Source organism: Brachyhypopomus gauderio, chromosome 7, assembly GCF_052324685.1.
Source record: "Brachyhypopomus gauderio isolate BG-103 chromosome 7, BGAUD_0.2, whole genome shotgun sequence".
Lineage (NCBI taxonomy): Eukaryota > Metazoa > Chordata > Actinopteri > Gymnotiformes > Hypopomidae > Brachyhypopomus > Brachyhypopomus gauderio.
Window position 1 is genome coordinate 12,423,349 of NC_135217.1, and position 15,408 is coordinate 12,438,756.

General features: G+C 51.1%; 1 protein-coding gene across 1 annotated transcript in view; it reads right to left on the bottom strand.

Moving 5' to 3' along the window:
- Positions 1 to 15,408, bottom strand: part of zzef1 (zinc finger, ZZ-type with EF hand domain 1) — a 37,666-nt gene that overhangs the window by 18,075 nt on the left and 4,183 nt on the right. The window contains 28 exon segments of the mRNA XM_077011782.1: positions 237 to 398; positions 619 to 738; positions 924 to 1,088; positions 1,276 to 1,771; positions 2,010 to 2,100; positions 2,181 to 2,260; positions 2,512 to 2,758; positions 3,184 to 3,335; positions 3,421 to 3,622; positions 3,790 to 3,871; positions 3,993 to 4,159; positions 4,271 to 4,390; positions 4,549 to 4,670; positions 4,764 to 4,923; positions 5,481 to 5,595; positions 5,693 to 5,760; positions 6,035 to 6,168; positions 6,267 to 6,475; positions 6,656 to 6,747; positions 6,829 to 7,062; positions 7,167 to 7,284; positions 7,595 to 7,740; positions 9,622 to 9,713; positions 11,687 to 11,785; positions 12,573 to 12,751; positions 12,990 to 13,106; positions 14,171 to 14,381; positions 14,556 to 14,755. Coding sequence (XP_076867897.1) covers positions 237 to 398; positions 619 to 738; positions 924 to 1,088; positions 1,276 to 1,771; positions 2,010 to 2,100; positions 2,181 to 2,260; positions 2,512 to 2,758; positions 3,184 to 3,335; positions 3,421 to 3,622; positions 3,790 to 3,871; positions 3,993 to 4,159; positions 4,271 to 4,390; positions 4,549 to 4,670; positions 4,764 to 4,923; positions 5,481 to 5,595; positions 5,693 to 5,760; positions 6,035 to 6,168; positions 6,267 to 6,475; positions 6,656 to 6,747; positions 6,829 to 7,062; positions 7,167 to 7,284; positions 7,595 to 7,740; positions 9,622 to 9,713; positions 11,687 to 11,785; positions 12,573 to 12,751; positions 12,990 to 13,106; positions 14,171 to 14,381; positions 14,556 to 14,755 — 4,380 coding nt within the window.

Below are 15,408 nucleotides of genomic sequence, written 5' to 3' on the forward strand. Positions count from 1 at the left end.
AAATACTGTAGTGTCAGATTAAAATATCATCAGGATTGTCCGATGACTGTTAGTCCTGTAAGACGTAAGGCTCGGTGGTTCAGTGCGTTTAAAATGGCTTTCACACTAAACAGATACGAAGGATTCAAGCGAACAGCCAAGTTATTTCTAGACTAAAAATAAAGCCAGATCGAAACATCATGGCTGCAGTAGCACTGCGGGTTCCACCAGAGGCCGCCACACGCTCCCCCACGTACCTGATGGCGATGTCGTGCACGCTGATGTTCTCCTGGGACGTGGTGAGCAGCAGGTCGGGCAGGCGGATGGTGACGAACAGGGGCAGGTCCCGTGCCTCCCAGCTCATGGAGAGCAGGTGGAGCAGACACGTCTGCACACACGACAGCGCAGGCAGCAGGACCCTGGGGAGACCCGGACGGAAGACACAGAGAAAAAATGTTGAGCAACAAGAAAGAACAATAACAACAACAACAACAATAACAGCAAACCCAACTTGTGCTGCCACTATTGCAATATAAAGCACATAAAAAGAACAATATCCACGGGGTTAATCTCAGTGTGTGCTTGACTGCGTCCTGTAAACCACCTGACGCTTTCAAGTCGGTTGCTATGGGAACTTACTTGTCATCGAGGGCACTGAAGCCTCGCACTGCCTCCACCAACATGAGAATCAGCTGATGATAGGAACGCCTGGTCTGCTCTTTAAGCTCCGGCCCACAGCCTGACAACTGGGAGAAATAACTGTGAGAGAGGAGAGATAAAAGAGAGACAGAGAGAGAGAGAAACAGACAGAGAGAGAGAGCGAGAGAGAGGCAGAGAGAGATAACTTATTATAAATAAACCAATTTTCTCCAGTGATGCCATTACTGGGAGTGATCCTCATAAGCACCCATGACAGTAACACTGGCGCAGAGCGGCGGTCGTACTTGGTGAAATCCTTCTGGCAGGCCAGCAGCTCCTGGAGGAACAGGACACAGGGGGCCTGGAAGAGGTGTGGGCTCCCCAGGGCCACCAAACACTGCTGCACCATCTCCAGAACCTCACACACACTGGTGGCCTGGGCCTTCTTTAAGGCCAGAGTCTGGAGAACACTGCACACACACACACACACACACACACGCACACACACACACACACACACACACACACGAAGGGATTGAGAGTCATGCCACGCGACATAATATCTAGATCAATCACGGACGTCAATCGCGCAGATCTAAATCAGCCACTGATGTGAGAAGCACGTGCAGGCGTTTCTCATGCCAGCGTCCCCCTCACCTGGTCTCACTGATGCCCATGTCCTTCATGAAGCAGAAGATGTGTTTGAGGAGGGGGTGTCTCTCCTTGATGGGCGGGACCACGCGGCTCTCCTCCACCGAGCGGTGCGACAGCAGCCGGAGGCGGCCGCGGGCGAAGGGGGCTCGGCGGGAGGAGGTCTGCGGGGACAGGGGCTCCCCCGGCTGGGAGTGGAGGCTCTCGCTGGAGCCCCTGAGGCCCTGGGCCCCGGCGGAGGAGCCGGGGTCGGAGGCACACGAGTCCTGGGTCTGCACCCGAAGAGGGTGGGCATCGGCCGGGGAGGAGGAGGCCGCCGTCTCGGGCACGGCGGAGCTGTGGGAGGTGGTGGGGGAGGGGCAGGCACGGAAGTCACTTTCAGATATGGAGATGGAGCGGAGGAGGGGGACGGCGCTCTCCGCTGGCTTTGGGCTGGGGGTCGGAGGAGAGGCAGCGGGGGTGAAGCGGAATAGGAGCAAGCTCTTACTGATGCAGATCTCAGCTGGGGAGAGGGGGAGAGAGAGAGAGAGAGAGAGAGAGAGAGAGAGAGAGAGAGAGAGAGAGAGAGAGAGAGAGAGAGAGAGAGAGAGAGAGAGAGAGAGAGAGAGAGAGAGAGAGAGAGAGAGAGAGAGAGAGAGGGAGAGAGAGAGGGGGGTAATATCAGTGATAGATAATGGCCATAAATGAACTTTTATGTAACATTTTTATTACTATTATTTTGTTTAGATTAATAAACTCACCCAAAGATTCCATGGTGACTTCACTCAAACAAGCCCCCTTCTCATCTGCCATATTCATTTGGCCCACCAGGGAGCGCTGTTTCATCTCCAACTACAACACAATCAACATGGCATATTCCAAAGTGGAACTAATACCACCATGAACCGATCAACAACAAGGGTCCCTCATACCATCCATGTCCTGATGCCGTCGGCGAGCGTGTACACCTGCACGAGGTCCTCGCTCACACACGTCTGTCCGCACTGACTCACTGGGGACACAAGAGGACAGCGCGGCTCAGCGTAGCAACAGGAGAACGGGGCCACACCCCGATATGTGGGGTGGGGTTTTAAATATGCGGCGTGGAGCAGTGGCACTCGGACGCTCCTACGTCAACACCCAACAGCCCGGTGCCTGGGAGCCTCGTTAACAGCTTCAGACATGCGGAGCAAAAACACTGGAACTTCAGGTGATGATGTTATTATTTACCAAAGTTCTTCAGGTGATGATGTTGTTATTTACCAAAGTTCTTCAGAGAAGCGTGAAGTGCCGGCGTGTGGTACACCATGGCAGCCCAGATTGCGTTCGAGGCTTGCTCGACCTTTGACCCCGCTGCAATCTCGTTCCGGACCGGATGTTTCTTGCACGCCAGCATGAGGTTGCGCATAAGCTCCGCCCTGCTGTCAGTGGAATCATGGGACGGATCCCAGCGTGCAAACGCAAGCAGGAACTCCACCAACTCGTCACTAGAGGGCGCTGATGGTTTTACCTGGAGGGAGTGATTTTGTGCAGCCAACAATTACAGACTAAAGTGCTTTATTTAAAGAGGACACAGAGCATAAATAAAGAAACGAATTGTTACAAAATAACAAGCGCATACACCCCCCCCCCACACCCACACACCCCCACCCACACCCCCACCCACACCCCCACCCACACCCACACACACACCCACACACCCACACACACCCACACACACACCCACACACCCACACACACCCACACACACCCACACACACCCACACACCCACACACACCCACACACCCACACACCCACACACCCACACACCCACACACACCCACACACACCCACACACACCCACACACACCCACACACACCCACACACACCCACACACACCCACACACACCCACACACACCCACACACACCCACACACACCCACATGGTACAAACCTGCTGTGTGTCCCCGTTCGAGGGCTGGGCCTCTCGGGAACAGGCCGGTCTGCTCAGGCCGTGTCTGAACACAGGTCTCCACAGAGGAGAGGTGAGGACGTGGGTCGTCATGGCAGCAGGCAGCTCCTTCCCCGCCCGAGCGTCCGGGCAACCTGCACACAGCGAATGGAGATCGGGAGTCATCATCCGCTTCCAGCCAGCGTGACAGCCAACGGCGCCACCTGCAGGTGGACTGACCCGGCGCGGACTTCAAGGCCATGGCGCGGGACGCCAGGCGGCCCATGAGGCGGGAGACGAGCAGCTGCAGGTCGGAGGTCCAGGACACGGCCACGTCGGGCAGGCCGAACGCCGTCACCGTGAACTTGTAGCCCCACTCCGTGTTGCTGCTGTCCGAGTGGAAGAGGAAGTGCAGCTGGTGGCCGGCCTTGAAGGTCACCTTCTGGAGGACAGAGGGGACATCGTCACACGTGACATCATCACACGTGAAACGCTGCAGCAGGTCGCAGCTCTGCCCCTTAGATGCTCTTCAACTGTAAAGCTTGTTGGGGGAATTTGAGGAGACTTTGGTGTCCGGGTGGTCGTCCCCACAGGACCATGATGTCTCACCTTTGGCCACTTCTCAGTGCCGACCTTCATGTCGTAGCGCACTTTGCCTCCTCTGGAATCCGTAAACTCCAAATAGTCGTATCTGCCATTTCAGGAAAACACACAACAGTTAGCCAACAGTACTCTGGAAACCCGGGACATCGACACGGGCCCGACGGAGAGTTCTACGGGAGGAACTGAGGGCGACCCGAGTGTCTCAGCACCTCTTCTCTGTCTCGCAGCGCTCGTCGAACTCCACCTCAAAGTAGGTAGCACCGGGGCAGAGGAAGATGGTGTTCTCGTGCTTGCTGTCCTCGTAGTCGTGCGGCGACTCCATGGTCCACGTCCTCAGTACCACAGGCTGCTGGGGGTGCTGGCAGGACTCCTCCACCTGCAGGGACACCGCCCGTTAGCCCAAACGTAGCGGCTGGGCACCTGCGCTTCCCTCTCACAAACAGACGGACGGAAGAACCCAAACACCCCCCACCCCCCCGGCGCTGACCTTGGGGGCGTCCTCCGTCCCGCCGGACAGCTCCTTCAGCAGCTGCAGCAGGGTGAAGAAGCTAGCGAGCAGCGAGCAGTGGGGGATGTCCAGGGCACACAGCTCCAGCAGGAAGATGACCTACAGCGCACACACCACACACACGCGCCACACACACGCGCCACACACACGCGCCACACCTTATTCTCAAGTCATGTCGGTAGTATAATAGTACTTTACAACATCGCACAACGCAAAGGTAGAATTGACCAATGAGGGAAGATGGGCGGGGTCAGTACCAGCTGTCTCGTTGCCGTGGCGAGGATTGAGCTGCCGAGGTTGGCGGCGATGGCGGTCCCGGAGTGTCTCTCCAGCAGGGCCAGCAGAGCGGCCCGCGTGCCCGCCAGGAAACGCTCCACGTCTGGCCGGGAACAAACACAAGAGCAGAGCTCAGACAACAACAAACAACAAACAAACAACAAACAGACCGTGCACCACGCGGGTCGGTGCTCACAGCGGACGAGGATGCCCCGGGCCAGCTCGGTGGCCGTGGACGCTGAACCCTTCAGCTGCAGGAAGCACCAGGAGAGCAGGCTGCCCTGCAGAGCCCAGAACAGGGAGAGCAGAACCTTCCGACTGGGCCCACCGCTGGAGTCGACCATCATTACCTCACACTGACACACACACACGTATATCACACACACACGCACACACACACAATATCACAAACACACACAACACAATTATTGGCATTCAAACAAATAACCATTTAGTAAAGTAGTCTAGAGAAGAAGACACAGCTTAACACAGCTTTATACAACAAGTTGAGGGGGAAAAAAACCTCAACTGGGTCATTTAAACAGCAACTAAATACCTGATCTGGACTGACCAATCAGTGAGCTTGTCTACAATGACCTCTCAGTCCTCTCTGCCTGTCCGTTAGTTTGTGCATGTGTAGGCTATACACTAGGTTAGCGGGACTCTGGAGGGAGGGGTCTAGTGGGAGGTCTGTCTGAATGGCGGGGGACTACATGGCAGGAACTACGGGGTCGGAGCCCTTCAGTGGCCGTCTGGCAAGAATGGGAACACCAAACTGCTGCTTTAATGTCAACAAGAAAACGCCGACAGCTGAGGCCTCCGGTGCAGGCTACAGGCATGAATGACAAATGGCAAATTAAGTGCCGTCTCCTTGTGTGTGTGTGTGTGTGTGTGTGTGTGTGAGGGATACTACCTCTCGAGTGGCCACCACGAGCAGTGTGTCCATGACGGTGAGGATGGGGGAGATGTCAAAGTCCGCAGGCGCCCCTTTGGGAGGCAAAAGCAGCAGCCCACTGGGGTCCTGATCACTGCACACACGCACACACACACACACACACAGCCATGAGAGGGTGTGTGCATGTGTGTATGTGCACGTGTGTGTGTGCGCGCACACGTGTGCTTTACCTGAAATAACTGCAGAGCGACTCAAACGTTAGCTTCACTGACTCTGACTGATCCTCCTCTGTTATGTTCTTCTGTCATAGGAGAGAAACAGGACATAAAACACACACACACACCAACACCAACACACACACACACCAACACACACACCAAAGCATCTGCACTGATTCCCGTATCACCAGTGTTCTAGTATCACCAGTGATCAGGTCATGTTGGATGAGTAGATACCACAGCACTTCTGTGAGCTGCTCTGGATAACAGCATTGGCTAAATTCCAAAAATGTAATGCAAAATGTAATTTAAAAAGTCATGCAGGTCATCCGACTCCTCCTCCCTCACACCCACCATCATGTCGAAGAGTTTGTCTCGCCGGCTCTGTTTGTCTGGGTAGAAAATGGCGGCCCCGCTGAGGATGGCTCTGACCGCCTCTGCCCTGAGGGCCTTCTCCACCGCACGCTCTCCTTCAGGCCCGTCTATCACTGCAAGGCAAGGCCAGACACGTCAACGTCTGGAGTGAGGTGGAGCTGGGGTTGGTGTTGGGGTCAGGGGGCCTACGGGGCAGTGTGGCTGTCCGCACCCTGACACAGGTGGTTGTAGAGTTGCCCCACGGCCTCGGCCGGGCCCGCGTCTCTGCTCGAGGCTGCTCCCACAGACGTCGAGGGCAACGGTGAACACTCAGAGATCTCCAGAGGGTCCCGGAACTCCGGCAAGGTGGGAAGAGCCGGGAAGCAGTTCTGAAGGAGCCGCAGGAGAAGAACCCTGGCCTTCAGCGCCTCCTCCCCATCTCTACACACACACACACAAACACACAATTAGAAGCCATCCAAGGATATTTCATATGCTGAGCACTTAGCTTTTATACAAGCACTAAACGTAATAGTCATCAGACCACACACATTATTAAATGAGGTAAAAATAGAAAGAAGGGAATGAGAGGTGTGTGTACAGTATACAGTGTGTACTCACATAGACCTGAGTTTGTTATAGAAGTCCCAGAAGAGAACCAGGTTCAGCCCACTGAAGTCCAGCAGAGCCTTCTGCTTGTGCAGTGACAGGTCCTACAACAACAGAGCCAGGTCCATTAACACACACACACACACACACACAACGCTCCCTGTCATAAACAACACGTGTGTTACCATGTCTCGCGTGAGCTGCTGGATGAAGTCCAGGGTCTTCCTGATGAGGGCCAGTGCTGTGGCGGGGGCCAGGACTGGGGCCGGGCCCTGCTGGGGCCCCTGCTGCTCGCCGAGATCCTCGGCTGCCTGCAGACGCTCGGCCCCTGGGCACAGGTAGCCACTGAGGCCCAGCTGCTGAACGCCCAGCCGCTCTGCAGTCTCCTGACGTGTGCACATGAACTTCACCATCAGGAACTGCACACACACAGAAGAGATGGTCACCATAGGACACGGAGAGAGAGAGAGAGAGAGAGAGAGAGAGAGAGAGAGAGAGAGAGAGAGAGAGTGTTATATCCTACATTAGAAACTCGGCAGTGCTGCAGTTTGATCTCCACATCATTCCAGTCGTCCTCTAGCTCAAACCAGCCCACCGGCTCATCTTCCTTCAGCTCTGGAGCTCCACTACTGCTGCACTGCCTGTGTGTGTGTGTGTGTGTGTGTGTGTGTGTGTGTGGTGTGTGAATGTGTAAGGAAGTGAATTAAAGCAAAAACAGTTATTATATCAAAAGGTTATTTGATAATCTTATACTCTATACTGCAGGACTAAATTGTCAGTCAGACACATCCACAGTCTAGAAAACACTTACAGACAAACAAAACACACACACACACTCAGCAAAGACTGTCCACTAGACTACCACTAATAACCACAATGGCAGTAAAGACACAGATCAACTGAATAATGTGAAGAAATCTAAAAAGAAGGAGACAGAGTGCTTTGACCTACTTGTTTTGGACAAACTCTTTGTAGTCCTTAAATGACCAGGAGTCGTATTTCCTGAACCTCTTAAAGTGTCTGTCCGCATCGAACGCCTCGGGGTCGTTATATGTGAACACCAGGCCACATTTGGCACCTATGGCTCCCTTACGCACCTGCGTAGAAAGGAACAAACGTTTGAAAAGGCCACACACACACACACACACACACACACACACACACACACACACACACACACACACACACACACACGTTCGTTTCCAGGTGGCGTGGGCAAAGGTGTGGCGGTATGCATTCATCACGCAGCTCGAGTGTTCGTGACCTGTGTGAGTGTGGTCCCTGTGGTCCCACAGGCCCCCGGCAAAAAGATTCGGTCACTGAAAACCGCGAATCAGGAAAAATAAATATACCAAACGGTACGCAAACAGTGTGGCGACCCGCCAAGGCCTTGGGGCGAATAAGGTGATCCGCTGGACTGTACCACTATGGTCTATCAAGGAGCTCACTGTGGAGCCCTGGGGGTGTGGGAGAGCCCCCCCGCCCAGTTTAATAGTGGTACCAGCCCGACCCGAGGGAGATGTTCCGCACGTCCGCCCTCTGCACCAGTGTGATCTCGTCTGCAGGATGGTAAATTCTGGGTTGTCATTGAGAGCGTGAATAGTCCACACTTGCAAAAAGTGATTAGCTGTTGGTAGTGATGAGCTGTTGGTAGTGAGGCGTGGTGTGGAGCAGGGAAGGCTGGGTGTCCCTCCTCATCCTGGACCCCCCTCACAGCTTCTTCCCCTTGTTCTACACGTTTTGTTGTCCTGGCAACTGTCGCCTTGGCGTGCTAATCAGGGGCCTGGAGCTGGAGTCTGTTAGATGACTTCTGTAACGCTTGTGACATCATGTGACATCACACTCGAGGTGGTGCTACTGCACTGATCATCATCATGGTTGTTATTGTCCGAGTCATTACAGAGCACAATACTGCAAACGTATTGCACAGGCTGGTAAAAAGAAACAACCTGCCGTGACCTTCATGGTGAACATCTCTGTCTAGGGGTCAGTTCTGCGTGGTGAACATCTCTGTCTATGGGTCAGTTCTGCGTGGTGAACATCTCTGTCTAGGGGTCAGTTCTGCATGGTGAACATCTCTGTCTAGGGGTCAGTTCTGTTTGGTGAACATTAGGGATGCACCGAAATGAAAATTCTTAGCCGAAACCGAAAACCGAAAATTAGGAAACCAAGGCCGAAAGCCGAAAACCGAAACACCGAAATACATTATGCCAATTATTAGTAACATTGGATTTATGGCTAACCTCACTAAAATCAAGGCATTGCTATTCAAAGAATAAATCAACTACAAAATTTGATTTGAAAATATTTATTTAGCACTGACATTACAGTAATGCATATTATAAAGTAAAATTAGTGGTGGGCCGTTAACAGCGATACCGCTGACAACGGCCGACCACTAATTAAATTAAACTCGCTTGCAGACCGTTTTTATCTGAGAGGATAAATATATGTATTTTATACGAGTTAAATTTAATTATAACTGACTGGCCTGAAAGATAAATATAAATTCTCTCATAAAAACGTGACGTGAGTTGCAACAACATTAAACAGCTCAGGTAAACACACTTCTGAGAAATGTCGTCTGCTCGGCAAAACATAACGGGGCTCAATGTGCTCTATTAGCCTACGAATTCCCTACGACAGAGAACGGCTGATCGTCTAAGGCAACGAGTTCCATAATTTTTGGTGTAATGTCCTTTTGCCTTGGCGCCATCACTGGAAATTTTTTTTGCTAGCTTTATCCAAATAAGCGCGTGCAGGTGGCGATTTTTGCTTGCGTCATCACAGCACATTGTTTCGGCCGTGTTGTTTCGGTGATGAAAGTATTTCGGCCGAAAACCGAAAATGCAAATTTAAGTGGCCGATTTAATTTTAATTTTCGGTGGCCGAATTTTCGGTGCATCCCTAGTGAACATCTCTGTCTAGGGGTCAGTTCTGCATGGTGAACATCTCTGTCATCTCGAGCACAAACTTACTTTGACTCTGAGCTGTGTGACCTGGAAGCAGGTCTGGTCAACGGTGGACAGGATCACGCTGGCCCTCCTCTTACTGCTCTCGGTCAGGAACCCTGCACGAAGACAGAGGGAATGAGTGGAGCAGTGATGGATCAGACTGCATGTGGAGCAGTGATGGATCAGACTGCATGTGGAGCAGTGATGGATCAGACTGCATGTGGAGCAGTGATGGATCAGACTGCATGTGGAGCAGTGATGGATCAGACTGCATGTGGAGCAGTGATGGATCAGACTGCATGTGGAGCAGTGATAGATCAGACAGACAGAATTAATAATAGTTGGGTCTAGGGCAGCGAGAGACAAGATACATAATGTAGCATTGAATCTACATTCTTTTACTATAACCCCCAGCGCAGAGGTAAAGAACTTGGGCGTCACAATAGACCCAGATCTCTTGTTCGATACACATATTAATAATACAACTAGGGTAGCGTTCTTTCACTTGCGCAACATTGCAAAAATTAGAAACATATTAAATATTAGTGATGCAGAAAAACTAATCCATGCATTCATATGCTCTCGTTTAGATTATTGCAACAGTCTCCTAGCTGGATGTTCTGGTAAATCGATAAACAAACTCCAGCTGGTTCAGAACGCAGCAGCACGAGTTTTAACAAAAACTAAAAAGTTTGATCACATTAGTCCCGTACTATCGTCGTTACACTGGCTGCCAATTAGATTCCGTATTGACTATAAAATACTTTTATTAACATATAAAACGCTGCATGGCTTAGCTCCAGACTATCTTAGTGAACTTATTGAACAATATAACCCAGCGCGTTCACTTCGCTCGCAGGACGCAGGGTTATTAACTGTTCCTAGGATCAAAAAGATCACAGCAGGTGGAAGAGCCTTTTCTTTTAAAGCTCCACAATTGTGGAATAATCTTCCTGCCTCTATTCGGGACTCAGACACAGTCTCAATGTTTAAAACTCGACTAAAGACTCATCTGTTTAGTTTGGCCTTTGATTAATCTGTTACATATTTACTACATCTCGTATCTTTTCTCCGAGGTTCACCTGGAGAGTAACATTGCAGTCAGAGCCTACAATACCAGCATTGCTGCTCTGACACGGAATGAAAGCCTGGCGTTCATCAACAGACATTTACAGTGACAATATCAAAACCCAGAACTTTCATTTTTACCTTTACTTAGTCTGATTGTGTGATTTGTGTGTGACTTGTGTATTTGTCTGTATTTTGTGTAAGTTGTGTGTTAACGGGCCGCCCAATGGAGGATGGGTTCCCTTTTGAGTCTTGGTTCTCCCGAGGTTTCTTCCTATTCCCCACCATCATAGGGAGTTTTTCCTCGCCACTGTCGCCTTTGGCTTGCTCATTAGGGTTCTGGACCCATAGTATTGTTAACCTTGTAAACCCTGTAAAGCGCTTTGTGACAACATGTGTTGTGAAAAGCGCTATACAAATAAACTTTGATTGATTGATCAGACAGTATGTGGAGCAGTGATGGATCAGACTGCATGTGAAGCAGTGATGGATCAGACAGCATGTGGAGCAGTGATGGATCAGACAGCATGTGGAGCAGTGATGGATCAGACAGCATGTGGAGCAGTGATGGATCAGACAGCATGTGGAGCAGTGATGGATCAGACAGCATGTGGAGCAGTGATGGATCAGACAGCATGTGGAGCAGTGATAGATCAGACAGCATGTGGAGCAGTGATGGATCAGACAGTATGTGGATCAGTGATGGATCAGACAGTATGTGGAGCAGTGATGGATCAGACTGTATGTGGAGCAGTGATGGATCAGACGGTATGTGGAGCAGTGATGAATCAGATGGTATTTTGAGCAGTGATGGATCAGACAGCATGTGGATCAGTGATGGATCAGACAGCATGTGGATCAGTGATGGATCAGACTGTATGTGGATCAGTGATGGATCAGACTGTATGTGGATCAGTGATGGATCAGACTGTATGTGGAGCAGTGATGGATCAGACGGTATTTTGAGCAGTGATGGATCAGACAGTACGTGGAGCAGCGATGTTAGCAGGAGTGTAAGTACCATCTCCAGTGGTGGGATCCGTCAGCATGTTCTCAGGGCCACACTTGTCATCGCGACTCTTCACATCACACGCCTGCAGGTGCAGCTGCAGAGGTTTACCTACACGACCCAAACATCAGACATCATGGGATTACCTACACGACCCAAACATCAGACATCATGGGATTACCTACACGACCCAAACATCAGACATCATGGGATTACCTACACCACCCAAACATCAGACATCATGGGATTACCTACACCACCCAAACATCAGACATCATGGGATTACCTACACGACCCAAACATCAGACATCATGGGATTACCTACACGACCCAAACATCAGACATCATGGGATTACCTACACGACCCAAACATCAGACATCATGGGATTACCTACACGACCCAAACATCAGACATCATGGGATTACCTACACGACCCAAACATCAGACATCATGGGATTACCTACACCACCCAAACATCAGACATCATGGGATTACCTACACCACCCAAACATCAGACATCATGGGATTACCTACACCATCCAAACATCAGACACCCAACCTCTGTGAGTACAGTATTACTTATACCACCCAAGCATCAACAGTATAGTGTCACCTACACCACCCAAACATCAGACAGCACAGGATTACATGAGATTCAGGTCCCATGGGTCCACCCAGGCCACCCCAGCCAGCACTTAAGTCCTAAAGCAGGTAAGTGGACCAAAGAGCAGCTTCTTGGTACAGTAGCCAGACTACCCATTAAGGCATCCTGTCTCCGACATACCATACTCCCATCATCATCATCATCATCATCATCAAAACCATCACCATCAGCTGGTCACCAGTGATATAAAACAGCGCGGGCCGTACTGGCCTCAGTGGGGAGGTGTGCATTACCGTTGCGGTAGAGAAGACGGAGGCGTACGGAGGCCATGGAGGCCAGCAGGGAGGAGGCCTGGTACTCCGAGCCCACACGCTCACACATGCCCGCCAGGGAGAGCAGGACCTTGGCCACACTGCCCCGAGCCAGGGCAAACGCCAGGAGGGTCAGCTCAGCATCCGGAGTGTCACAGCAGCTGCAGAGCAAGAGCAGGGAGTAGGGAGTAGGGAGTTAGGGAGTTAGGGAAGGGAACAAGGGAGCATCAATGGAGTGGAAGAATGAGAAAACAATAGTCTACAGCAGCGCATAATTACATGCTAATCGCTGCTTCCTGTGATTACGCCATCACAGCAAACATAAACAGCCGTTGTGCAGCCCATAAACAAAAACACCAAAGCGGTCCTCATCTGGAATCATCCGGAACGTGCTCTTACTCTGCGATTCGGAGCAGGAATGCGTCCACCTCTTCCAGGACGTTGGCCGAGAAGAACTTGGGGAACTCGGTGGAGGAGGGCGTCAGAGACAGCGGGGGCATGTGCTGCAAGGCTTTCCTGGTGGGACACAGCAGAACAAACAGGCAGGACATCAGTGGCGCCGCCCTACTGACCGGTGAGAGATCTATTTCCCCCATGGGCCGTACATAATAATAATAATAATAATAAATCTGTTTTATATAGCGCTTTTCTTAGTACTCAAAGTCGCTTTACAGTAATTTCACACAGAAATTCACGTACAATCATACACACAAAAAAAAAGAAAGAAAAACAAAACGGAAAGATAGGGTAATGACTTAAGTGTTATATGCAGACTGGAAAAGGTGGGTCTTGAGGTTATGTTTGAAGGAGTGCAGAGAATCAGAGTTTCGGATGGTCAGGGGTAGAGAGTTCCAGAGGGTGGGGGCAGCAATGGCAAAAGCCCTGTCCCCAATGGACCTGTGTTTGGTAGAAGTAGTAGGAGTGAGGAGGTTGGCATCTGCAGAGCGGAGTTTGCGGGTGGGGGCGTGACGGTGTAGGAGATCTGATAGGTATGAAGGGGCAAGGTTGTTGAGGGCCTTGTAGGTAAAGAGGAGGATCTTGAAGTGTATGCGTTGTTTTATGGGAAGCCAGTGAAGTTGACGAAGGACAGGGGTGATGTGTTGTCTGGGGGGGGAGCCGGTGAGGAGTCGGGCAGCAGAGTTTTGAACATATTGTAGTTTTTGAAGAACAGAGGAGGGGAGACCATACAGAATGCTGTTACAGTAGTCGAGTCTGGAGGTGATAAAAGCATGAACTCTACTCTACATGCTCACTACTGAATGTTCGGAGGTAGGAGTTTGGCTGGAGTTTTAGTAGATTTAGCAGAAATATAATTTGAAATGTGGGAACTTGAGTTCTAGATATGGCAGAACACTCAGCAATGTTTAAATAAAATGTTCGCCTGCAGCAAAGCTTGTTAGGAGACTCGTGAGTGTGTCATTGTGGTGTGCTTGTGTGTGAGGCAGGGGATGATGGAGCATGCCCAGTGCTCTCTATGGGACCCAAATTAGTGGCAGGGACTTGGAGGAGTCTCTCCAGTGCCGTACGTGCCCACCGAGGCCATAGTGTGTTACCACGCCTTCACCCAGCACTCGACTTACTGTGTGCTCTGCAGGACCGTCTGGGCGAGGACGGGGTTGGTCTCCATGGACGCAGTCACCAGGGAGGTGAGGAGGGAGAGGTACCAGATGGCAGAGGCATCCGACACGGACACCTCCCTGTTCTTGGTCACCTGGTAGCCCATGGTTTTGAGACCGTGGATTCGCGTGTCGCAGCCGTCGCTCAGGCAACGCTTGATGTTGATCTGAACGTCTGTGCGGGGAGAGACGGGGTGGGGGGGGACACATAAGAGACTCCGGGTCCTAAGAACCTGGACGATTTATATTTGCATATTTCAACAGACTCCATTCCCATATGGTGCAGATATGGAGAGGAGAATAAAAGGCGGAGTCTGTGGCAGCGGTGTGGGAGGGGCCAAAAGCTCACAGGGCTGGCTGATGTTGGCGTTGTCCAGCAGGGCCACGTATCCCGTCACGTTGCTGGGCACACGCACATCCCGGATCTCCTGCAGCGCACGCCGGCTCTTACCCACCGACACAGAGACCAGCTGCGGCATGTAGCTGTGGTCGCTGGACGCCACCGCGATGGCCAGCCGCCGCAAGACCACATCCGGCTTCAGCTTGAGCCTGTCACACACACACACACACACACACACACACACACACACACACACACACACACACACACACACACACACACACACACACACACACACACACACACACACACACACACACACACGTCAACAAACGAGCTGCGCTTCTGATATCCAGTCATGACATCAGTCCATTGTGAAAGGGACTGTGATTGGCTGAAGCACTAAGCATCTACCACCACTAGGGTGTTTCTTATTTTTGAAGTTTCGATTTTTGCATGGGCCACCCTGCCATTTGGTTCATTATCATTTTTTTTTTTTAGAATGATTTTTAGGGGTCGCTACCGACCCTACAGTATTGCGCAAATGTACCCTAAAAATGCTTATGTTGCATATGATGTTATGCAACAAAAGTGGTTGGTGCTTAGCATACAAACCTCTTTTAACTAGTAATTTTTTTACTTTTAGTGTGCAGAATTGTGTCTATAATGCTTAATTGTTCCTTTTGCAGGTTAAACTAGTGTAACTACTGTACAATGATGGCTTCATCAACCAGTGCAACGATAGCTACCAGAAAGAAAACTGAGATATGGCTTATTGGACAGATGTCCTCTTCTTTAGACAGTGTTATGCCTCCTTCAAAAAGGGAAGTGTTGGCCCTTTTCTTCCATTATAAGCAGATTG